The following is a 25,682-nucleotide window of genomic DNA, read 5'->3' as shown; positions in this document are numbered from 1 at the left end:
AAAAGAGAATAAATCAATCAGTCTAGTCCTTGTGTCTAAAAGGAGCCCTATAAAAGCCTAAGCTTTGAGGGAACTGGGGTCTGGATCCAAACTTTGAAAATGAAGCCATTCCCTAGAGGAAAAGGTATCATTTTAGGTCATGCACTCCTGGATACATACTTCTTAAATAGCTTAATGAAGTCATCCAGCTCTAGCTACCACAGACAATCAGGTAGAATGGTTTGGTTTGTTCTCATTTTGATTTAGGCTTGTCGTTAATTAGTTCTTTTCACCATTTCTCTAGCTGTTACAAGACTCAAGTGAGCTTGCTCAAGTGAGCAATTATAGCTGTTAGTTTCTTACATATTTTACAGCAGTTTCTCTGGAACAGATGTGCTTTTACTATAAGAAAATACCAAATGGACTGTTAGGCTTAGGGTAAAATATTAGATGCTTGGCAAATACGCTTACTTCATCCATGAAAGTAGTGGAAGGAAGCGTGAATATATACAGACTCTTCAATACTTAGGTGTGAATCTGCCCCAGGCAACTCTGGCTGGCAAGTATTCTCTGGATTTTATGAATTTGACAGTTCCGACAGATATCCCGAAGCTCTGCCACAGCTGATACTGTCAATAGCTGACAACACTGCTGGACAACAGGGACTGAACAGGCACTGGCACTAAACTGTGATCTTCAGTGTAGGGGTAGGTTCCATAAGTTTGTCTCCAATTTGTTTGAAATGTGGACAAACCATCCCAGCTGATCCCTTAACAGCAACTTACAAATGAGAATTTAGGCAAGAAGGGAATCCAGAAACTTAGTCTCATTGTCTGCAACAAATGTAGGAAAATTTACACCTGATTCAGGTCATCTGCTTTGATGCATCTTCTTCCCCTCTGTGGAATGGAGAAAATGTTATTGCTCTTAACAAGAGTAGACTTTCCATCATCATGGTAGAGTTATGAGGATAAATAAATAAAAAGTGTGAGATGTTCCAATTCCAGCCTGCCTCTTGTTACTGCAGACCTTAGATTTATAATCATGAGCTGGAGATTCAGTTCTGTCATGCAAAATATTTCAGCATCTTGTTTTTCATGAAGATCACAACTAACATAGAGAACTAACCCTGGATTTGTGTTTATGGACTTTTTTCTTTTAATTCACAAAGAAAATTAACCTGCTTCCTTATGAGAGCTATTTCATAAAATCCTTCTAATCTGACTCTAGAAGTTTTCTATTTGTATCTTATCTTTCCCCACCCTACTTGTTCACCATATAAATTGGAATAAATTCTTAACAGAAGCTTTGACATATTAGTAAATGAGGAGCCTTTTCCCACCTATCCAAAAAGCTCACTTAGGCATACACTGACTGAAGAGTTCAGAACATCCCTGCAGCTCTGGGACCTCAGACCACACACTCATATTTAGTGGAAGCCAAAGAATGGTAAGTCCATTATTTTTACAGGGTGTGATCGTTCCCCCACCTGCAGAGATAAAACTATTGCTGTTAATCTCTATTAACTCTATTTTAAAAATGCATGGAAAAATACATTTAAAAAAAAAAAAAAGAAAATGCAAATGGAACAAGGTCAAACACCAGACATGCTACCCATGTTGTCTGTTAGTACACCATGCTCATGAAAATTAGAGCTGAAGGCCTCCAGTGAGTATACTGAACCAGCAGTTATGCATTAAAAACTGAGGTGCTTTCTTCATGCAGGGATTTACAACTGAGGGGAGAATTAATAAAGGCTAATTTTAGCCCAGTGACACTAATCTTCCTAATTTTATTGCAACAAAAAGAAAATGTCTTCTGTAGAGGCAATTCAGAGGAGCTAAGATAGGTTCCTGCTCTGAATCATCCTCCAGAGAAGACTCTCCGCACTAATTAATGCAAAATGTTTGGCTTGGCTCCCTTCCTCTGCTACATAAAAAGTTGTATGTGCTGCAGAAATTGGGCAGGCCTATGGAAGCAACTAGAGCTTCATGTAAGTAGTGCGGCAGGTTTTTCTCTACACGCTTCTCTCACAACTTGAGGCCAGGGGTGAGCGTCACCTGTGTTAGGTGTTCAGTTTTGTCCGTTGTCTGGCTTCCCCCTCCAACTGCAAGCAGGAGAAAGAAGGACCCCTTCACAAGACACTGAATCAGATCCTACTTTAGACACCTAAATGGAATAAAATGTAGAGATTCACACTTTTACTTCAAACTTTGAGGAAAGCTTTTCTATTTTTCCAACTGCCTCAGTTTAATACAAGCTGCTTTTTCACCCCATGTACCTACCTCACCTTGCTTTTTACTTTACACTATCACAGCTATCACAATGCTACAACTATAAGCTAGGATTGGCCATGAGACGTTTAGACAGCGAAGCTCGGTGACAAGAAGTCCCATCCTGCGTAAGCCTCAAGGAGTAGGTGTTTAAATCCCATTAATGAGACTAGTTCTCACAGCCTGTTATTTCTATAAGACACCTGAACAGTTAATAAGATGCTAGGACTGGCAGAATGGTACAGAACAGTGTTGACATTGATCAACATTCATGGTCCAGCTTGGTATTTGTCAAGGAATTTGATATTGAAAAGGGTTGAGAAAAGAGTGACTTGATTTGCGCAAGGTCTGGCAGAATTAAAGCTTTCAATCTATTTGCCTCTCCAGCCAAGATGTTTACAAGCTATCTTGATCGAGACCTACAGGGACTAGCTCTAATAAAAGAAGTGCACACCTACCGCAGGACTGAGATGACAGTCAGGCATTTAAATCCAAATTGTAATCCCTGCCCAGCTGCCACCCAACCAGGAACATGTCTAAACTCAGAAGGCACCTCCCTTTCATGTAACGTCCCCTCAGTACTTACAGTTTTACTTTGGTCATGCCCAGAACTGCCCTTGTTTGAGCAACTTGGCATCTTACTCACATCTAAGCCCAGTCAGAATTGCAAAAGAAGGGAAGAGATTGCCTTGGACCCCTCAAAATATACTTACTGCACATCAGCAGAATAGGGCACTTCCCAAAATACACTTTCCCAGGAGTGAGTCCAACTGCATTAGCACACCTCAGACAGGCAAATACTGATTTCGGGTCTCTCAAGCGTTGGATTACTTCTTCTAGCCCTCAGGCTATTGTGAAATGTGTTATGGCAGCAGTGCTTCCATATAAAAGGAAATCACTCCTAGCTAGAGGTTGTGAGAAAGAAGGAATGTGAGGGGATCTCACCATCTCTCCTGGTATAACTACTCCTTTGACACAAGGGACAGGCCAAATAACAAACACATGCATGAAAGTGCGGTCCTATATACTGGTGACGAGGGGCACCCATCTCAGTGGAAAAGTTCTGATCCAGTGACTTATAATTTAAAATACAGAAATTCTCCAGAGACTGGGGACAGGATGACCACCATGAATCCTCCAGGACTACAAGTCTGTAAATCACGGAATGAGCAAAACATTGGCCTGCACGTTAAACCCGTCCCAATGCTTGTTATCACGCAGCAGGGTGAGGACAGTAGCATGGCTGATAAAAGCTCACTACCAACAGTTCTGGCAGCTCAGGCTTTCATCCAGCAAAACATCCAAAAATGCGCATAAAAGGATGTGCTTAAGCAGTTGAACAGAAGACACTAAAAAAAGCAATGATCTTCCTCTCCTAAGCCTCAGGTTTTTAAGTGCTCTGCATACAGCAGGCTGCTTGCTGACAGCCTCTGTTATCTAAAAGCCTCGCTGCTGTTGAAACGATACATAAAGAATACAGTTTCTCAGAGCTGATTCTGATCTTGCTGACATTGAAAGTGCAAGTATTGCTAATACCATAACTGGAATAATTACACAAGTTTTAAAAAAAAGGGGGGGTGGGAGGGGAGGAGCGGAGGGAGAGGGAGTGTTTGATACCAGACAAAGACACTCAGTGAGCAGTCGTGCACATTCAGTTCAGTTTCATGACTCATTTTCTGACACTTTTTTGAGGAATTTTGTCCAATCCATATTTTTTTTGCACTGGTTTCTCGAAGAAATGTTTCCTACCTGTACCAAAACCTTTCCTCTTCTCAAAATGGGAAGAACGGCTCATACCTTGCACACACTCTGCTCCACGTTCAGAGCAAGTTCTCAATTAAGGTAATCCTGAGGTTTGAAAGTTCAGTTAAAGCAAGACTTTGGAGCACAAAAAACTTTTTAAAATTATGCATGAAATACCTAAGGCTGGTATGATGAAGAAAGGCAGCGAGGTGGCCAGCCAAAGTAGCATATATTCCTGTTCAACAGCTGATCTGGGCTACTAAAGACACAGCAAAGCTCAATGAGAAGACAGTTTGGGTGGCATTGCCAAGGTCAGTTTGGGTGTCTACAACCCCTGGCAATTTTAGGCCATTTCTGGATAATCCATTCATAGTAAATGAGAGGGGGCCATAACCTTTGCACTTCCAGAAGATTCCTGCAAGCCTTTACCATGGCCTTTCCAGCAGAGCTATGCTGTTCCTCTGCATGTAATGGAAGCTCCTTGCAGAACTCCTGCGCTCATCCGTGCCAAGTATCCGGGTGTTAAGTTTGTGGGCATTTCTCAGACAACCGTGCTAGAGGCAATGGGCCATGGCTCTATCCCCGTCCACCTCTGCAGATGTAACTTCCTCACTCTTATGACTTGGTAGTACCCATGCCATTTGCTCTGTAGGCTGCCTTCTTGCTATTTAAGCTCAAGTGAGCACTTCTAAGGTTCATCAGATGCGGTGGTTCATTTCAGCTATATAAGCAGCCTATTCTGGGATTCATCTCATAAAGTTTATAAATTCTGCCAGCTTCCAATATTCTTCTAGCTACAGTAGTGCTGCGTGATTCAGAAATTTCTTTTAAAGGGGGCTGTGGTTCTGCAGAAACCACTCCAGGACCAATTCAGCATTTCAAATCAACAAATATATCTCTTTTTTTCAGTCATCCTTGAGATACACCGTAATACTGAATGATAGATTCACGTGCCGGACACTGACTAGTTGAAAAACTTTCCTAAGTATGAAAACAAAGAACTGTCTTGTGGGGTTTTTTTCAGATAGGTTGAAAAACTGCAGAGACTACGTCCTTCAATCCACCGTTTGACCCTATGCACACACTGAAATGCTTGGACAGCCGAAGATATTTTAATGATGGCCTAAGTGAATGATTGCATCAATAAAAATGTTACTTTTAAAAATTGCAACTAACTTGGAAAGTTGGAAAACATCCATCCAAAGCATTTGTTCTAAAGTTTATGAGCAATATAAACCCTTAAAGAAAGTTCACTGCTAAGTGATGACCATATCAGTAATACGTGTCCATGTGAACTGCATTTTCAACAGGTGCAGTTATTTACATCTGCGGAGCCTACATCCACCTTAGCCAGTGGCTTTTTTGAGGCCATTTCTCTGTTGAATTGCCAAAGCCAAATATACCACAGCTAAGAATTTTCTACTTCTGTTCCTGCAATTCTGTGCTAAATGGCATAACGCTAAGGTCATTATTTTTCTGTTAATGTTATAAATCTTTCACCGTGGTCTGATTTCCTAACTTCTGCAAACTGATGGCTGCAAACACCAAAAAAAAAAAAAAAAAGGCAAAATATAGCTCATGAAAGATGGCTCAGGTTGGGGTTGCAATGGCACTATACATCTATGTTTATAAACATTGCAACCCTAAAATACAGTGATGAATCCTTATAGCTTTTACTCCTACACATGCGCCTGAGCTTACAGAGGACCCTGAGAACAGAGCATGCAAAACCTCAGTGTCCCACTATGCCTCTCGAAAAATCAGTCCCAGTGGTTAATATGCATGGCAGACATGCATGGGTCAGTCTCCTCCCGGGAAAAATATCGCACAGTTGAAGTGCAGGACTGTTAAATATTTGCATAGTTTTGAAATGAACCAGTTGAGAAAACCTCTTTTTCTTCATCCCAAGGATGTCCAAGTTTCCACAATTGTTCCTGGGGCAGCGATGACTATGTGTAAACAGTGCCGGGGGGGAGGGAGCCCTACAAACGCCTCGCTCGCCCTGGACGTGAAACACAACTAAAGTTTTCCATCTCCTCATTGCTTCCTTGCCCCCCTGCCCTCCCTCCCCCCGCCCCCCGCCCGCTCTGCCGCACGCAGGCACCCTCGACCCCGCAGCCCAGCGGCGGGGACCTGCTGCCGGGGGTCGCGGGCGGCCGCGGCAGGGAGGGCAGCGCGGAGGGGCCCCCGTCCCCGTCGTGTCCCTGTCCCTGTCGTGTCCCTGTCCCCGCGCGGCGTGGCCCAAGAATCCGGGACCGGGGCCGCCCGCTTCCAGGTTGCCGGGGCAGGGCCGCTTTCCCCTCCCACCCCCGGCGGCTCCCAGCCGCGTTGCGATATGCCGGGCCCTACCGCGGCTTGTCATCCACCCCAGCCAAAGGCAGGGAGCAGCCCCTGGCCGGCGGCCAGCCGTCTTCCTCGCAGCTACCTCCCCCTGGCCGGCTGCTCCGCAGAGCGGGATCCTCCTGCCTCCGGTCCCACACGTTATAGCCCGGAGAAACGCGCGGCAGAGCCGCCAGCCAGCCCGGGGCAGCATGTCCGGTACCAAATACGTAGACTCGGAGGTAGGACCGCCGGGGGGACGGAGCCGGGACGCGGCGAGCGCCCCGCCGCCCTCCGGCCCGGCGCCGGGTACCTGCTGCGCCTCGGCCCCCCCCGCGCTCCCCGCCCGCCGCAGCGCCCCGGCCCAGCGGAGGAGCGGGGCGCGGGGGCAGCCCGGCGGGGAGGGCGGGCAACCGGGCACCTGCGGGCAGGGAGCGCGGGGCAGGGGGACCCGGGGTCTCGTCCCCTGCGGCCGGGACGGGGCGGCGGGAGGGCGCTGTGGTGGCGGCCGCACGGTGACCGCGGTATATGGGGGGCGCCGGGGCGAAGGGGGCACGGGGTGGCCGTGCGGGGAGGTTGGCACAGTGAGGGCGGTGTGAGTGAGGGCGGTACGGCGAGGGCGCCGTGCTCCGGCCCGCGCGGCGAGGGCGGTGTGGGGAGGGCAGCGTGGAGAGGGCAGCGTGGAGAGAGTAGCGTGGGGAGGGCGGCGTGGGGAGGGCAGCGTGGAGAGAGCGGCGTGGGGAGGGCGGTGTGGGGAGGGCGCTGCGCGGGGAGCCCCGGCCGCTCCCCGCGCTGCCCGTGGGGGCCGCGGCCGCGCTCCGCCCTGGGGCAACGCCGCGGGGAGCGGGGCCGGGCGCGGGCGGTGCGGGGCGCGGCGGGGCCGGGGCCGGGGCCGGGGCTGGGGCTGGCTGGCGGGGGGAGCGGGAGCCAGCGCCGTGCCTGGTACCGCGGGGGTGTGGTGTGCGCCCCGCGGCCGCGGTTAAATAGCCGGGGCGAGGGCCGCCCCGCAGCGAGGCTCCCGCCGCTCCGCGCTCCCCGCGGGACCCGGGGCCGCCTCCCCCAGCCCGCCCTCCCGCGCGGCGCTGCCCTGCCCTCCTCGGCGCGGCTCTCCCCTCCCGCCCGCTCTCCCTCTCCTTCTCCGCAGGGCTTTCTGTACACGGCGCCCATCAGGGAGCAGGGCAACATCTACAAGCCCAACAACAAGATGATGGCAGATGAGCTGAGCGAAAAGGCGGTGCACGACGTGCACACCAAAGAGATCGACCTGGTCAACCGAGACCCCAAGCACCTCAACGACGACGTGGTCAAGGTGAGGGGGCCGAGGCGGGACGGGGCGAGGGGCGATGCCAGTTCCGGGCAGCTGCCTGTCCTGCCGAGGCAGAGTACGCGGGCACTGCCAGGGCGCCAGCAGCCCGCGAACCGCTTCCCTCCACCTGCTGCAAGAGGGAACGGGCCGGGGGTGTCGTAATTTATTTATCTTTTTTTTAAAAGGAAGGGGAGAGGGTGCACGGGCAGCGGGCCAGGGCAGCCCGCTGGAGCTGCCTGCAGAGGCGGGTCGCGCTGCAGCGCGGCGGGGCTGCATCCTCCCGCGGGCGGCCCGGGCTCTCCCGGCCGGGGGCGCGCCGGGCCGGGGCACGGCGGGGCTGCGTCCCGCCGGGGCGGGGGCTTGCGGCAGCCCACCGGGGCAAGGGCCGCCCCGGCGCGGGGCTCCTGCAGCTGCGTGCCGGCGGGTCAGCCCTGCAGCCCGGCCGTCCCGCCCGGGACCGGGGGAAGAAAGTTGCGTGACCTCATGTAACACCGGCAGAGGGATTTTCCTTCCCTCGGGCACGTATAGAGGCAGGGCAGGGAGGTGGCACCAAACCAGTGCAGTCTGAGCTAGCTGCGCTGCTGGGCACGGCCTGTGGGACAGAGCACCCTCCCCAAGCCAAGTGGGTGCAAACTCACAGGTCCTGGTGGTCGTTTGGGTTTGTTTCCCTGTTTTGTTTTGTTTTCCTTGGTGTTTTTCCTTCCCTCAAGAAATGATAGAAGGAAATAAACCAAGCAAAATCTAACTCTGCTCTCGTCTAGATTTTTTGTTTGGGTTTTTAAATCAGTTTGACTGTTTAGACAAATCAGGGTCAATGGAGATTTTTGCTTGAAGTCGCTCTGGTCAGAAAAATCATAGAGGTTATTTTTCTCTTAGCAGATGAATTTTATACTATGCTTGTGAAAATTGAGGATGCTGTCATCTGGGCTTGTCAGAACCTAGGAAAAATGGGAGTTGCCCAGCTGTAGTGGGTGACTGAGGCACTAACTGGCTTATTTAGTGTCCAGCAGAGTCCAAGTGTGTGCAGTTCACCATGTTTGTTGGTCAGGAAGAACCATTATTGAAAAAGAAATATCGCATTGTTTCCAGAGAATCAAAAGGTTGGACTCTGGTTCCTGAATGTATGTCAGTAAAATGATTCATGCTATGTGCAGACAATATAGCAAGGTCCCGCATAACCTCAAATTCCACTGACTTCAACACAATTTGAAGGTGATTAATATGACCAGCCATCGTGCTGGATCAACGCTAAGAATTATCCCTCGGAGCAGGCTATATCTTTAAGGACCCATTGTCAGCTTTGTGATCTAGAAAGAAAAGGCATAAAGTTTTTATTTGTTTAGAAAAAATCATCTGTGTACCTAATGGTACAAAACTCCCATTAAAATGGTTGATTTTAAAAAGGAGAGAGCAATTCTTTTTTCTTCTACCCACGGAGGAGCAGCTGAGTAGACAGGGAATGCAAGAGCTGGAGAATGAGACTGCATCATGGCTTATTGCATACATCAACAGAAGAAGTCCCCAAAGCAACCAAACCTTCTGAGGATGAGTCATAGCCCCCAAGCAAGTCGGAATCCGGGTGTCCACAAATGTAGCTAGGGAAAGAAAGATCCTGCTGGGAAAAGAGGGAGACCACTGATGGAAAAAACTCCTAACGGACTTAAAAGAAACTGAAGCGTACAAAGCCCATCCTGCCCTCTCTGCCTCCCACAGGGGCAATGATTAAGAAAGTTTGTTACATCCAATCGTCCAAAAGAAAGTTGAAAAGTAAGAATTATGGGACTGGAAAAACAAGCTTTCCAGTTTGTCCTTTTGAAATAATTGTGGACCAACACATTCACTGAAAACCAGCAAACAGTCAGAATACCGGTACCGTCTCTGTGTCAGCAAGTGAGCTCCTGGTAGCGCACGTAGTCACATCAAGACAGAGGAATGTATCAAAATGAATTTGACGTTAGCCAGACAGGATCCGTTTTGCATCATAAAAGCAGCAGCATTTGTAAAAAATGTGGGCATCGTAAAACAACATTTTTCTGTCTTGTTACAAGGATAAATAAGAATTGCTTTCATTTTTATAAGTATTTCATGGATAGGTCCAACCTGAAAAGCAGGGAGAGGAATTTTGCCACAATTTGAGTTTATTTGGACACTGCTTTCAGGTTCAGCTTGTTAGAAGTAGCCATGAAGTTCAGACCCAGTGCCTAAGGGACAGGCTCAGACTGGGGTGAGATTCAATTCTGCCTTAGACACAGATTCAGTTACTGCCTTAGCTATCAGTCTGTGGTCCCCTTCTGTCATGTATCTGCCTTTACTTCAGTTGTAAATCATCCAGGCAGAGTGTAAAAACTACGCTTGTATAACAGAAGGAGTCGTCAGTCTCGGTCAGGCACTGAAAGAGAAAAAAAATGTTCAGTGGTATTGTAAGCCAGAAGAATGGTTCAGGCTTAGCTCAGTTTTGTTTAGAGCCGTTGCATTTTTCTAGATTCAGAACCTTCTGCTTTTTACCCAGCATTTAGTGCATTTCTTGCCACTTGACTATGAGGCACAATAGCATGGAAACTGGGGACAAATCAGTCAGCCATGAAATAGAAATGATTAGACAGAGAATGAGGAATCTGCTCTGTAAGCAGCTCTCTAAAAGGCCTCAGTGTTGTCTGCATTCAAATACTTCCCATAGCACATTTTAAAAATAACCCTTGCTTGTGAGAAGCAGGAGACGTGTTCCCTTGATGTGCAACACAAAGCATCTGCACAGCTTCCTCTGCAGCAGATACATGGTGCAGGCAGCAATAAGGTAGGGATCCAGGCAAGAGGGGGAGACCCGGTTGAGATCCTTTTAAAAAAACTAGACACATGGAGCAGCTTTATACCAAAGTTTTCGGTGACCTTGACTTTGCTTACAGTTTATCTTCACATTAGCTACCAAGTGGAAGCTAAGTGCTGTGAAGTTTCCAGAAAAGTGGGGCAAATGACTGGATTTCTGTACAGAGAGGGATGGAAATGAGGCCTTACCAAACCTGAGGTCTGCAGACAACAGAGTTGGCAGCTCTGTGCTGGAGGAAGCATGCTCTAGTAAAATCACCAGAATTTCCTTCCCGTTCCAGTTCCTTCAGCGGGGAGCGGAAAGGAAGGAGTTTCTTCCTCATACGACTGCCCTCGTGTGTCACCTCGGCAGGGGGAGAACATGCAATGGTGGTCCCATGCCTTGAGGCATTGGCTTGTGAAGTTGGCTAGTCATGCAGGAGGCAAGGAGGGAATCTAGCGAGGGAGAAGCGGCCTCTGTGCACCAGGAGCTCTCCAGGAGTCAATCTGGTGATTATACAGCTATTTTGCCTCACAGTTGTATCTATTTCATATGTCCTTCACTGGACGATTCTACTCTTGGACTTGTGTCCCACAGTTTTTATTTATGTGTGATGAGGTGCAACAAACAGGATAGAAAGCTGATCGCTTTTTTTTCTCTCATTCATTCCCCGATGACGCAGGATTCACATGAAGGTGCCTGAAGTTCAGCCTTTGCTCTTCCTGTTTCCCAACACAATATTTGTGTTTTCCAGAGTATGGCTAAATTAAAGCCTTCCAACTCTTTGGAGTTTCTCAAAGTATCTGTGGTCAAGTCTGCACAAAGTTTACTGAATTTGGAAGAGGCAGAGGAGGGAAACAGTGTGCCCGCAGCTTGCACTTCAGTACTTCCTTGCTCCTCGCTCAGGATGGGGATGGACCTTGCAGCCAGCCCTGCAAAGTCTACTCCTTTGGGACTAGTGAGGACCAAACATGCAGTGACATCTGCAGCCAGATTACAGTTTTTTCCTACGGTGGTGTGCCAGGAAGAAAGGCCTGTGCCTGGTCTACCATCCAGAACATAATTATTATTTTGTTTTAAACAAGTGGTGTCTATCTGCTGTTTGTTGCATAAGAGTCCTTTTCTCTCTGGAAAAAAACTCCAGTACTTGGCTACAGATGTAAGGATTCAGAGCTTTTGTACCAAGTTTTAAACAGTTATGTATTCGTGCCTTCCACTTAAAGCTAATGTAGTTAAGGGCGGTTCAGCTCACTGCAAGGAAAGGTCTGGAATTTTTAGTCAGATGTTGACAAATACCATAACACCATTTACAATTTCTGCCACTTTTTAATAAAAGAGAGGCTTTTTAAAAAGCACTTTGCCATTTTATTTAATCCTTCACAATTACGGTCCCTTCCTGTTGCGCTGAGCACGGTGTAAGACGCAGAGAGAGATGACTAGGCAGAACACCTCCCATCGCCACACCTGAGAACCTCCTGGAAGGAAAGCAGGCCTTCGCCCCTGCTCTTTTTGGATGGGAGGGCTAAGGCATTGAGGGCTGTCACTCGGATGTGACAGCAGGCATCAGCCGGGGAGGAACAGAGTTCTGCTCTTCAACATAGTAAAACAAGAGAAAAGCAGAGCTCAGGCAGGCGCTTTTCCAGAAACAAGGAATTAAATAAAATTTAATGCAGATCCCCTTTCTTTGTTTTCAGATATTGTTAAAAGTCCCGTAAAAATAGATATATACATTTAAATACATATATATATGTTGAAGTACATCAATATAAATATATAAATATATAAATATAAATGTGTATGTGTGTGTATGTTCTAAGCCAAGCTTGTCATCTGGGCTGTTGCTATTGGCAGTGATTGAAGTTGGGTGCCTCTGGAGGCAGATTCACATCCACAGTTTAGGCCTAACCTTAGGACGGGACGAGCGGTGCTCTCAAAGTGCATATTTCTCTCCATTGACGATACACGTAGCTTAGACACAGCACCTTACTTTTACACATCTGCATTTAAATGAAATTATTCTGAAACTTTGTGTCATATTCATGTCCGGCTGTGGGGCTTAGATTTAAAATGCAAGAATATTTAAATGTTTGACTTCGGCTATCCACATGATACAATTCTGTTTCAAATATTTCTTCCAAGGCTAGTCTAGGAGTGAGGGATTAAAAACTTGAGTCATTATGAATGCCCATTTACACAAGGACTGAGCGACATCTTAGAGTTCTGAAAAACAGTTTTCTTGCACATTAATTAGGAGCTCCCAGACATGGAATTTCTGAATATCCATAAGATTACAGGTAATAATGGCAGCTGTTCTAATGAAAGCTTCTTTCTCAGAAAAATGTGTTTGCATTTAAGCTCATAGTATTTGTCCTGTTTTCGGCTGGGATAGAGTTAATTTTCTTCCTAGTAGCTGGTATAGTGCTGCGTTTTGGATTTTAGTATGAGAATAATATTGACAACACGCTGATGTTTTGGCTGTTGCTAAGTGGTGTTTACACTGGTCAAGGACTTTTCAGCTTCTCATGCTCTGCCAGGTGCACAAGAAACTGGGAGGGGGCACAGCCAGGACAGCTGACCCAAACTGGCCAAAGGGCTATTCCATGCCCTTTAATTAAAGCCTTATGCACTGCCTTCTTGCTTAGCATGACGAACATGACTTATAACTCCATAGGAAAATGTTCATTTGATGGCCATGGGGACAGAGTCAATGATTCAACATGGATGTTCCTTTTGTTAGAATTTATTGGACACTATCTCAGATTCAGAGGAGAAAAATACTTTTCATTTCTGATAAATTCAACAGAATTCAGATTATACATCAGAAAATTTAAGAACAATTTGAATTGATTTTAGAATTTTTAGCCCGCTATATGGATATAAACACCATCTTTTGTTGCAGAGAGTATGGATGTCTAAAACAAAAAAAAAAATTGAAATCCAAAACTCTCCAGCGGGAAGAGGGAAAATGTGTATAACAGAGTGGTCTGCCCATGAGGTCTCCAGTGAGAATTTGATCTTTGTTGTATTTTAGGCAACAGAGAGAAGAGAATACAAATGAACTCGGATGATTCCGTAAAACTTGCTCTGGAAAAATGAAGAGAGATATAGTTCTAAACTAAGATAAGTTTGTATTTCCCACAGCTCTCAAATACCCTTGTAATAAACAGAGAGCAGGATGAAATCTACATTGGCAATTGATTTTTTAAGCTTTTTGATCCAGAACTACCATATCTCTTTTCTTTTCCAGACAAACAACAGTAATAAAAACCATCTTGGACTAAAAAGGATTTGTTATTTTGAAGATGAAAGAGAAGTTATGCCATTTAATTTCATTTGATTTATTGGGGAGGCAGGTTTAACTCTGTTAGTCCCTTTATATTTTTCTGGCAGATTTCTTATGAAAATGTCTTTTGATGGTTTCAAAACAAACGTTGAATTTTATGCAATATCATTCTTATCAGAAATTATGTCATCAGATTAGCATTCAAAAGGACAAATAGTTTCAGTACCACTATCCCCACCCTAATGAGCACATTAATTGATAAAACTTGCACCTGATTTTATTCAAGATAGTCAAGGAGCTGTGCTATAGATGTTAGTGGGGCTGTACAAGGATAGGGTTTGTCCATCGTCTTCTATTTATCTGGCCCATGTACTTTGTTTTCAAATAAATGGGAAGTGATAAATTCAGTTTCGTAGATAAGTGAGAAGACACTCTCACAGCTGAAGGTGAAAGCATCACATTCCCTGTCCAGACTCCCACTGTGCTGAATTTATACTCAGAGTTTTAAAAAAGCCTGAGGGAGTCTCATAGACGGATTGCAACACTTCCTCTGTCAACTTTGAAATCCCTTCTCAGAATTCAAACAAATACTATAAAAACACATTCAGTTCTCCTTCAAGATCAGGTTAATATCTCCTGTAGACCTCAGCCATAAAGTGTCCGATCATTTTATGAAGTCCAAGTTCATATATCTCTCTTCTAGTGGAGCTTATGACAAGACCAGAACTTATGATATCTTAATGATATCTTAATTTTTATGAAATACTAAAGAAATAGTTACCTCATATTTAAGGATCACTAACTTAAGATCTTCCATAAGAAAGACAACCTTCCAACAGAAGAAATGCAGAGGCAATTTTTTTTTTAAAGGAACAGAGAGGCAGCTGGGCATTGCTGCACACTCACTGTCATCAATAAGCACATGCAGGTAGAAATGAGGGAAAAGGTGAGAACAAGTTATACGGATTTGCTAAAAAGTATTGCAGCAGTTAACAGGAATGTGTTTGTGGGTAGAATACCTAGTTAAGAGTCTCCTCTCCTTAGACTCCCTTTACAAATGATAGAAAAGAAACAGAATTCCAGATCTCAAGCACCCTCCAAAGGTGCCTGTCTCTCTCCATGTACTACTAAAGAGTCCGAGGTCACTATATTTCCATTTCCCATTAGTGCCTAAATTTAGGAGGGAGGAAGCTAGAGCAAGTTCTAAAAAGTTATACTTAATAGCAGTTTATTACTTTAATAACAGGTCTGTAAACCTGCATTAAAGGCAAGATAATAATAAAATATAAATAGAATAGATTTATATCTGTATAATATAAAATATAATATAAAATATAATATAAAACCTGTTTACAGGATATCTTTACTTTTATTAATGTTTCTGGATTCTGGTTAACTCCAGCCCTCACTGGAATCAATAAAAGAATTCCCATTATCTCTAGCATAGTCAAAACTTCACCCCAGTGTTCATAGTGATGAATCTGCCTCTTTAAACATACAGACAGACCGACATATGTGGATGCACGTACACACAGACATATCAAAGTTCTTTGCTAAAATAGCTGTATCAAACAAGGAACGGAGGAACATGCAACAAATAATAAAATGAAGAAAGCTTCTTAAAAGTTTCTCTTTGGGAAAACTGCAATAACCTCCCAGCAGCCCAGTTTCCCAAGGAGGAAAACGGCCACTTTATATGCCGACTGCTTACTCTGACAACATCAAGGTATTTTCCGAGGAGCTGGCTGACATGATACCCCCACCTGCACAGGAAGTTCAGCTGTGTTTCAGAGGAGCGCAGATGTCTCCTTGAAGCTGCTAGTCTTTCCTTCTGCCGGACAATATTGAGACAGGACGGGCAAGTGCTTCAGGAAGAGATCTCTGGAGGATGGCTGGTTGCTACAGTGCTGACCCATTGGCATCAGGCGCATTTTTCTCACGAGTACTTCCGCAGATTTTGATGAGCCTGCCCATCTGATAAAACAAAGCCCATCACCAGGGCTTTTCTGGTACGTAATCAGGAATTCAGCATGGGCAGGGAGCAGGAGGTTGTTCTCTCAGTAATTAGTAGCAAATTTTTTTTTTGCTATTTTCACTGATTTTCAGTTTGTGAAATGGTGATCTGCAATCACGACCTTCTTTCTAATTCATGACAATACTTAAAATTGTTCACAGTCCATTTGAATATTTGTTATTTGTGCGGTAGGGGTCACTCCTGACTGAACTGGTTTTCTTCTCTGGCTAGTGTAGTCCTTCAACTCTATTTTCCAACATGAATATCCTTGTTTGTTAAAGCATTGTTTGGTTTTCTGGCATACTCTATAATACTCAGGAAAAAGTCACTATTTCCATCAAGAGGTCTGCCAGCAGAACACTCTTTTCTTGCCATATTATGGGCACAGGGAGACAGGGAATGTAAGGCAAATTAATTGATCAGTTTGAACAAGTAACTGGGGTGGAACAGTTCTGCTTGCTTGTTTAGGATTTCATTCACCTTGGAATCATTTGTCATTTTTCTGCATTTAGCCAGCTTTACACAAAAACTATGGTCCTAGCCATCTGCGCTCATGGCATCGCTGGTTTTGTATAAAGGAATGAGCGTTGTGCCCGCTGATCTGGCCAGTCCCCACAACAGCAGTGTGCTCTGAAGACAGAGTTCAGGGTTGACCGGCAGAGCCTAATCTTGCTGCGAGGCAGCCTGAGGAGCCCCCCTATGTGGAGAGGCTCTTGGGGTTCCCTTGTTAGATGCTTGCCACCATACCAAGAGTTAAGGCGATTTCTTGTCTTGTGATGGAACTTACCTCATCTCTGGACGCTGCTGGATGTTCATGTTTTGTAGTCACCCATGCTATGGCCTGAGGCTCATATAAATACTCTGGAACAGAATGAGTTTTGCCTTTATAACACACCTGACAGCACCTAATGTTTGCTGTTGAAAACAATGATTAGCAAGGAAGTAGAACATCTAGGCATCATGAAGCTGTATGTTTTCAGGAACAAAGTACCAGCTTCTCTACATAACTGGAGCTAAAGGTTTGCCAGATGGAGATTACACAGGGCTCGTAAAAAGGGTGGACTATTTTTTTAGAGTAGAAACAAGTGAAGGCACTGTTCAAGTTCCTGCAATCCCATGCAACTAAGGCATGAATGTGCATCCTCAGGGAGAGCGTTGGACCCCTTTGCAAAGCTGGCAGCCAAGCGTCCTCCTGTTCCTCTTTCATGTAGCCTTGCAGCTATGAAGTGCTACCATGTGCTACACCCTACACCTTCAAAGTAGTGAAGTCTCCTGGTGTCTGGGAGGTGAGGGAAAGGAGAAGAGCAGCTTTACCCCTGTGAGTCCCAACACCCCCCATGCTCTTTCCCTTGGATTCAGTAGAAACAACCTAATACACTTTTTCATCATTTTCTGATAAACCATGGTAGTGGTCAGGAAGACAACCACCAGCAGATGTGGAAACGTGATATTTTAAAGGGTCAGGGAAACATTTAGATGTTTAGCTGATACTGCCAATTTAACAGAATGGCCGTGAGCTTATTGCTTAGGGGTTTTTTTGCTTCTGCTGTGATGCCTTTGTTTTCCAAGCACTGTAACTGTCAATTTTTAAGTTTCAAATAGTATGTGGAAGTACAAAAACTAATAATGATCTCATATGCTCCTGCATTTTCTAATTTTTAATAACATACACCACAGCCTTCTCCGAAGATAGTAGTGCTGCACCTATCCTGAACATCACCTCCCAAACGTCACTTGCGATCTTTTATACATTTTCTTCTGATGAATGTTTCTTTAAAGGACATTGAATGCATTGGGAAATTTTACAAATTGCATTTATCACAACAGAAAAAAAATCATATCTGCTTTTTTCTAGATGTCTGTTTCAAGCCTTATAGGGACACAATATAATCTGGTGAAACAATAGTCTACTTACAGTCTTGGTATAAGGGAAAAACCTGTTTAAAAACAGCACCGGCTAAGCAGTAAAGACAGTTCCCATACTCTGTGCTAAAAATGTACAAATAGCTTGTGACTCCTTCTTGTATAAATATATATTCAGACTTGACTATAGCCTGGTCTGGCAGAGCATGTAAGCATATTGACATCAGTGGGACAGTTCACATTTCTCAGGTTGTGTGCATGTTTAAGTGGTTTGCTTGATTGGAGATATTAGTGATCAATCGAGAGATACAGTAGGGATCTGAGCATCTTTTCACTGGCTCCAAAAGGTGTTGATGGCACTCAAAAATGTTGGCATCCTCAGCGCTTCTTTGGGTTCCTCCTCAGTGGAGTAGTGGTGGTGCCTGTCTATGCACACTGCATGCTGTGAGCACAGTAGCAGCACACAGCTACCACACACGAAGAGTTGCGTAATTATAGTTACAACCACAGAAATGTAGATTAGGTCAAAGCCCCCATAAAATGCTGATGGCCTTAATAATTTTTTTCAGATAGACCCACCACAGTAAATTATTCTATGTAATGGATATTACGTACCTCAAAGAACAGGCTTTTGAGGAGAAGCACAAGGGGTAAGTAGGCAATTTGAGGTTGGCATTTAACACACCTTTCCAGCCTGCCAGGTTTTGATATATAGGCACTAAAGTTGCAAAGTCAACAGGTCAACTATTTTCATATATAAAGTTTATATTCTTGAGTCAGCTGGGGTTTTTTTTTAGAAAAAACAGTAACTTCACACTGCTAAGCTTTTTTAATGAATGGTTTTTTTATTTAAACAGACTTTGAGAAAAGAAGAAAAATTCCCCATACCGTTTCCTTTTCTTGTAAATAAATCTCTTTTAGAATCAAAGCGGGTTCCTTAATTTCCTGATAAAAGTTTAATAAACATATGCAGAGCAAAAGAAGCTGCGGTAATTCTCATAGCAGAATCAGACAAAAGCTTCAAGCAATGTAAAAACTGGCTTTACCAAACTGAATAGTAGGAAACAAAGAATAGCTGAAGTCAGGAAGTGTATTGTAGGCATGGAACAGGAATTGATAGTGTTTAATAGCTTTGGCTGAAACAGAAGGCTGTAGCAAGTTATTAGCATCCTTTAGAGGGTCAAAACAAATTTCCTTTACTTCTCTCCTTGTCGCAAGTGAACGTGCCTGTATTTTCATTAGCTTGGCAAATAACTCACCGTGATTTCACAGGACACCCTGACAGGTCTAGAGGAACGAACTGCACACTGAACATGCAATCTACCGAACAAGACCTGCGCCTAATCTAAGCAGGCCTTTATGTAGATAAAGCAGAGTTCTTCACAGATCTACATGCACGTGATGCTTTGGCAAAAGCGGCCTTGAGAACAATACCCTAAAAAAGGTATCTTATCCTTGCAAGCCAGTTAGGTTCACTTCCAGAAATTAAGAGTGTCTTTCTTCCCTAGGGTCATATTTCTGGCCACTTCTCTTTCTCCTGTCAGTCCTATTTTTACTTTACTTAGTTCAGTTGGACTCCCATTATCAGTCTGATGACACTCACCATCACTGAGTGCTACTGAACTAAAAGCCAGAGGAGAGTAATAGGAGAGACTGAGGAGTGAGTAATCCAAGTGATGTAAATGTAACCCATAGCAAGGCAAAGTGCATCCAGTCACCTATTCCTCCTGCTGCCTGTGGAAGACTGATCCCTGTGAGTGAAAAACAGGATCTTTCATGGGAGTGGTTCAGTGCAGGAAGAATCTGGTTGATATCTCAGTTCCTGCAGCGTAAGGACTTATCTCTACTGCCCGAACAGTGAAATAAATAGAGTGTTTCCCAGCCAGTGGATCTGTATGTGATCTGTTGGCAGCTGAGAAGTAGAAGAGCCCCGATTACTCAACTGTTTGCCTGTCTTTATTTAGGCTGTACACTGCTGCGGGTAAGTCTGGTTTTGGACAGCATGGCAGATGTTCGCGTTCCAGTCGTAGCTGGACTCTCTTGACATGTACATACTTTCATAATGTTCTTATGACTTTTAGGGAGATAACAGCTTCATTTTAACTCTGTATTCATCTGAGAGTTTTTAGAGTTGCCAGGCTGTTCTTCTGTCTTTTCACTCTCAAGTTCAGTTTGGTACCTCCCATATTCAAAGTGGAGCAATGTGGAACATGGGACTTCTGGAATAATGAAATGGGAAAGATATGGTAGTGAGACATCAGCTATGGTTCCTATAGCACCATCTATTCAGCTTCTGTGCATTGGTAGGAACATTCCGAGAGCTGTTAAGATTACTCCAAGAAAGTAACCTCTTGACTTTTAGGTACTTGACTTCGAGTACTTTTAGGATAACTGTGTATGACTTGAGCTGGCCAAAGATGTATCATAAATGTTCTAATATTAGCATAATCTCCTGGAATGAGGACAGGGCTGTCCATCTGGAAATGTTATATGGCATGATTCTTCTGTCAGCTCCATGGGATATTCCATGGACAACTTGGAGCACATGACAGGCTAAACACATAAGTTACTGAGAATCATGATTACAGAAAGTTTACTATTTGATTTGAAAACCAATGAGTTTACTGGCTTCCATTTTTCAGTAAAGCATTTTTTGTAATGAATTATTTTGAAAAGAATCAAATTCCAGGCCAGTCTTACTGTTTATTTTTAAAGTTCTAAGAAATTCACATTAACCTATGGTTTCTTTTTGCATGCCAAAAATACGCTTTGCTGATAAAAATAGGTCCCAGTTAGCTAAATTAAAGATGTAACCATGAAAAGGCTGATGGAGCTCAATGCAAACTTGCTTTCTTGCTGAGACTGAATATTTCCCTTATCGCCCAGTTGAAAAAAATACAAGATAGACTCGGCCACAACTGAACTGAATAAAAAGACTTTAGGCATGACCCTGAATAGTCCTCAACGCACTGGACTGCTGTATGGTGCCTGCGTGCACAAACTGGCTCTGCCAAGGATCACAACATCAACTGGTGGGAAGCATGCAATAAATTGCCAGAAGTTTTAGAATAAGAGGGCTATGCTCAACCATGTAGTCTTCATGTAGTATCATTTTTTAAGAAGCAACTTTTTTTTTTTGCCCTGTAATCATTTTGGGTTTTGCCATCATCTGCCTATCTTTATTATCTGATTTTAAGGCAAGTGTTGATAACAAACCAAGAATAGCCATTTGCTTTGAAAATGAGCTACCATGGGCTACAAGGGAAAGCTTGCTTTTGAGTAGCTGCAGAAATACAAGCATGCTTGCTTATACTAAAAGAAAATATACTTGCCCCATAAACTCAGGCATACATTTTTCCAACATGTGTAGTCAGCTGAATAAGATTGATTTCAGTGAACAATATGCAGATCTTGAAATCATCGTAATATTTTTTTGTGTCAATAGATACAAGTCAATTAGATGCCATCATCAGGAGATATTATTGACTTCCCAATGTATACATCTACAGCCTTTTCTTCTTTCTTTCATGATGCAGTCCTAAAGTTTCAGCAATATGTTGTATTAAGCCAGCTAGATGTTAGGCATTCCAGATATTTGGTGTCACAGGTGATCTTTTTTTGTTGAAGAAACTGGAAAGTCCAGTGGTTTTATAGTATTTTTCCCTTTGTAGTGAGTTGGTAACTTCTGTTTGGAGGTGATTGAAGACTCAACAGGAGAGAGGGAGGAGTTCCTTCCAATTTTTTTGTATGTTTTAGATTAAAAGAAGTGATTGTGAGCTTTTTCCTACAGTATAAACACTTATACTCAGTGTATGTATATTCACCTCCTTCCAGCATGCTAAGGTACTGTTTCCTGAGTTTCTGAGGCTGCTGGCCCACATCATACTTACCCTGCTCCTGTAAATCTTCACTTAACGGCAGCATCATCATCTCACTTTGGGATCCAGTCCCAGGAATGCAATTTCTTTTTTTCTTTCATCTGATTTAAACAGTCATCCCCTTGCAGAGGATGTTCTCTTTCCTGTTGAATGCAGTACCTATACAATTGCTTGTGCTAACTAAATTAAATATCCTGTATGGTGGGTTATATCAAACACATGTTTGTGTGACATCGAGCTGAACCTTCATCACAATTCTGTTAATTTTCTAATAGAAATGTTATGACAATTAAGCTTCCTGAATAACTCAGTATTTCAACAGAGAGCAATAAAATATGCCTGTTGGAATGCACTGCTTCCTTAGGTGACTTTTTGAACGATTTATGAATAGTCAAAACTATGAAATATGTGGAAGAGCATGTTCCTTCTAAATATTACTATGTTAGCCTGGCTATGTCTTTAATGAAAAGAGTGTTGTCACATAAACAGGATAGACTAGAACAAGACAGCTCTAATGTGATGAGCCTCCTTATGGTTAATAAGATGGAAGAGCTCCCTAACCCTTTCAGACTAAGGAGGAGCTCCACCTGATGCAGATCTAAATCCAGCATTTTATTTTTCAGTCTACTAACAACTAGCTATGCCTGTTTCAAAGCATATATTTCAATAGCTAGCATCACCATTTATTCACTGTCAAAATTCAGCAATGCTATACAAGGAAAGATGGGATAATTCAGACAAATAAAACACATGTTATTGATGCATGCTTGAGGTGTGTAAAAAGTCAAAGTAGTGACTGCATTTATTCCATTTGTAAAGATGTTAAATGGTTAAGTTAGGCAATAGAAGCGTGATGATTCTGTTCACCTGGTTTGTCCCTTAAGGGCACTTCAAGGGCACTCCATACCCTTAGGGCTGTAGGAGATGATGAAAATATATTGTGGACAGTTCATCTCCATCTAGAAGTTAGATGTCTCATTTTGAGCTAATCATCAAGGCTCCCTGATAGTTACTGGAAAAAGATAGTGCCTGAAAAGATACACGGCTTAAATGATGTGTTAAAATGGGTCGAATCATGTTGGGATGTAGAAAGTACGTGCTTTGGTATTTTGTTGCAGGGGACCATTGCTCTCGAGGAAAGCGATTTCTGGAATCCACCCTTGATGCAGACGTCTGACTGACCTGACTTTGTGTTCTTTGCTGCAGATTGATTTTGAAGATGTGATTGCTGAGCCAGAGGGAACACACAGCTTTGATGGGATTTGGAAGGCCAGTTTTACCACCTTCACTGTAACGAAATACTGGTTTTATCGTTTACTGTCAGCTATCTTTGGCATTCCTATGGCTCTCATCTGGGGCATCTACTTTGCCATTTTGTCATTCCTGCACATCTGGGCGGTGGTGCCATGCATAAGGAGCTACCTGATTGAGATCCAGTGCATTAGCCGCGTCTATTCGATCTGCATCCACACGTTCTGTGACCCACTGTTTGAGGCCATAGGCAGAATGTTCAGCAGCATCCGAGCCACAGTACGGAAAGAGATTTGAGGGACATTTCAAGGAGAGCCATCAGCCTAGGAAGAGGGTGGGAGTTTTGTGTTGTTTGGAGTGTTTTGGTGCCAGTTTTGTGTTTCCCAAAGCAACATACAGCCACTGGTGGTGGATATACTGGCCCAAAACAAAGAATCACTGCTCAGTTTCTTTTTCTACTGTTTATTCTTACTGGACTACTTGCTTCTTTTTTTTTTTTTTTTTCATTTTTTTCCCCTTCAGTCTGCATTTCAAACTAACTTTAAATGGCTATTCTTCCATGACAGTTGCATATCATTTAGCTGGCTGTTCAATTCAGAGACTGAAGTGTTGTTGGATGCCTTTTTATCTCACTCTTCATTCCTTGTGAGATAAATCCACAGTGATACTGAAGAACGACAAAAATGCTTTCCAACACTATAAAGCCATTCATTTTATTGTGGCCAAAGAGTGCAGAGCTATTGCAGCAGAATGAACATGACCAGCTGGCAGGTTTCAGCAGAATGTTCTTTTTCAATTGGATTGTCACTTGACTGCAGCTATTTACAGTCATGGTCAGATATGTGCACTATGAATAAATTAGTTAAGTAAACAAATTACTGAACTAATATATGTCCCAAAAATCTAACACTTTATCAGGTTGGAGACATGGACACATGAAAGCTTTTCATGTGCATAAAAAGCTTCGGTCGGTGCCTTTCTGTCTCATTCTCTCTTGGAAGTTTGCATCCAGTCATTTCTCAAGCTTTGCTAGGATTGCAGAAGCAAACTGCAGTTGAGAACTAAAACTGGTCATTATGGAAATGTTTTCCTGACTGTGACTTACGACACATCCCTTAGTGAGCATTTAGGTGCTTATCTCATAGGCTTCTTTTTTTTTTTTTGCAAAGTATTCATAAAAACACATATCGCAGGTATGCCAGAGATAACCCTGAGTTAGAAGAAAAATGAAGGTGTGCCAAACACAAGCCACATGAGGCCAAGGAGGAGCTGCCCCTGAGAGAAACTTTTCTATCATCTTTCAAAGCTTCCCTATCAGCAGAAGTCAGCATGCCACTAGCACGCATATTATTTTCAGGAGAATTGATGCTTTGCTGAGTCTAAACTAACCCATCACAAGAGATGGTTTAGAAACTTCACATTTGTGGGTTGGTTTCTTCGTTTTTAGCTGAGCTGCAACATCAGGAAGTCTTAAACGGAGGGTGTTGTGTGAAACTACCATGTTGCAAAGTGCAAGGCTTAGAAAGCAAAGCCTTTGCGACGTGTTCTGATGCTGTGACCTGCAGGAGCTTTTTGCCCTCGTGATAGTACTGTGTTCAGAGCTGCTCTCTGCATCCTCATACGGTTTGCGTGAAGCATTTGTAAAAATAGTTGTGAGGCTAATCAGCTTTATGGTAAACCAACCTGGGGCCTGAGCCTGCTCCTGTTGGGATCTCCAGCAAACCAGTTCTTGACCTCGGAGAGTGCAAGATTTGGCCCTTGGGATGAGCATGGAGCTGTCTGGTACACCTACAGCTTTTTTTATTTAGCGCTGATATTTCACATATTGCTTTACCTAACACGGGAGCGCCTTCGGTTCAATTTCTGCCAAAGTATTGAAAACTTTAGGAAATGCTGCATTTTTTAATGGGGGTGGGGGGAGGAGGGAAGAGGGGAGAGGGTGCACAAAAAAATTACAAAGCTATTAACTACTATTGTTTGCATTTAAAACAGACACTGGTATGGATATAGTTTTATGTTTTTCTATGTACATAATGAAGAGTGTACTATTACAGATTTTTTCAGTATAAAAAACAAGCGAGATTGTAAACAAGAAATATTTTATCTTTTTATGAGGAAAATCACTCTGAAGAAAACCTTCTTGATTTACCATATAAACTGTATATCCTGAAAGATGTCTGTTCACTTAGAGTTATTAGTCCCTAATCCAAATACATTGCTGATCCAAGACATTTACATTGTTATACGCTTACAGATATAACTGACACTTTTTTTTTAATTCTGCATGTACATTAAAGACTACAATAAAAAGATGTTAAATGGTAGCTCCTGTCTGACTTCTTTTTCCTTGAAAGTCATGTGAACAAATCTCATGTTATTAGGAAGAAAAGCCCAATATTTCTTGATAAAGAAACAGAAAGCGATTAATTTTTTTTTCTCAAGAAAGAACATGCAAAACCATCTCAATTTGTGGTTCAGGATCTGACTCAGGAAGGTTCTTCCCCACAAAAAAAATGACTTTTTTTCCCCAAGTAAATATTTTCTGCTGCTAAGTAAGTAGGCAGTAGGACTAGTTAATACAGCATTGAATAGGGAGCCTGAGCTTGTTTAAATGCTCGGTGTTCCTCAGTTTTCCTACATTTCAAATTAGGATAATGATGTTTACTTGTAGACAATTTTAATATCCAATAAGCAGAATGATATCATAATATAATGAGTTGTTTATAGTTCATTTTATGTAAAAGTCTTTGGCCATCCAAAATTCAGTCCTGGATTGTCCTGATGATAGCTCTTCAGTTAAAATTGTTTAAAGCTTTCTTTTTCAGTCCAGTGGAAACAGGATTGTTCCTAATAAAAGCTCATTAGCCTAGGCATTTAATGTATGGAAATGGGGCAATGACAGCTTTTATCCAGCCGTGTATAGACCTAACCTGTGACAGGAGAGTTCTTTTCTATGGTGTTATTGCACAA

The 25,682-nt window shown here is 43.4% G+C and overlaps 1 protein-coding gene across 2 annotated transcripts; it reads left to right on the top strand.

Moving 5' to 3' along the window:
• The first annotated feature begins 6,389 nt into the window (after window positions 1-6,389).
• CAV1 (caveolin 1) lies at window positions 6,390-25,036 on the top strand. Of its 2 annotated transcripts, none has more exons than XM_075493638.1 (3): window positions 6,390-6,556; window positions 7,459-7,623; window positions 22,668-25,036. In XM_075493638.1, exons 1-3 carry the CDS (start codon window positions 6,527-6,529, stop codon window positions 23,007-23,009), a joined length of 537 nt encoding a protein of 178 aa, XP_075349753.1. In that variant the 5' UTR covers window positions 6,390-6,526; the 3' UTR covers window positions 23,010-25,036. The 2 variants fall into 2 exon arrangements, with proteins under 2 accessions (XP_075349753.1, XP_075349763.1); XM_075493648.1 differs by lacking the exon at window positions 6,390-6,556 and adding an exon at window positions 7,235-7,256.
• The last annotated feature ends 646 nt before the right edge of the window (window positions 25,037-25,682 follow it).

Source organism: Mycteria americana, chromosome 1 (assembly GCF_035582795.1).
Source record: "Mycteria americana isolate JAX WOST 10 ecotype Jacksonville Zoo and Gardens chromosome 1, USCA_MyAme_1.0, whole genome shotgun sequence".
Taxonomy (NCBI): domain Eukaryota; kingdom Metazoa; phylum Chordata; class Aves; order Ciconiiformes; family Ciconiidae; genus Mycteria; species Mycteria americana.
The sequence above is the reverse complement of the archived record's forward strand: the minus strand, read 5'-3'. Positions and strand labels throughout refer to the sequence as shown.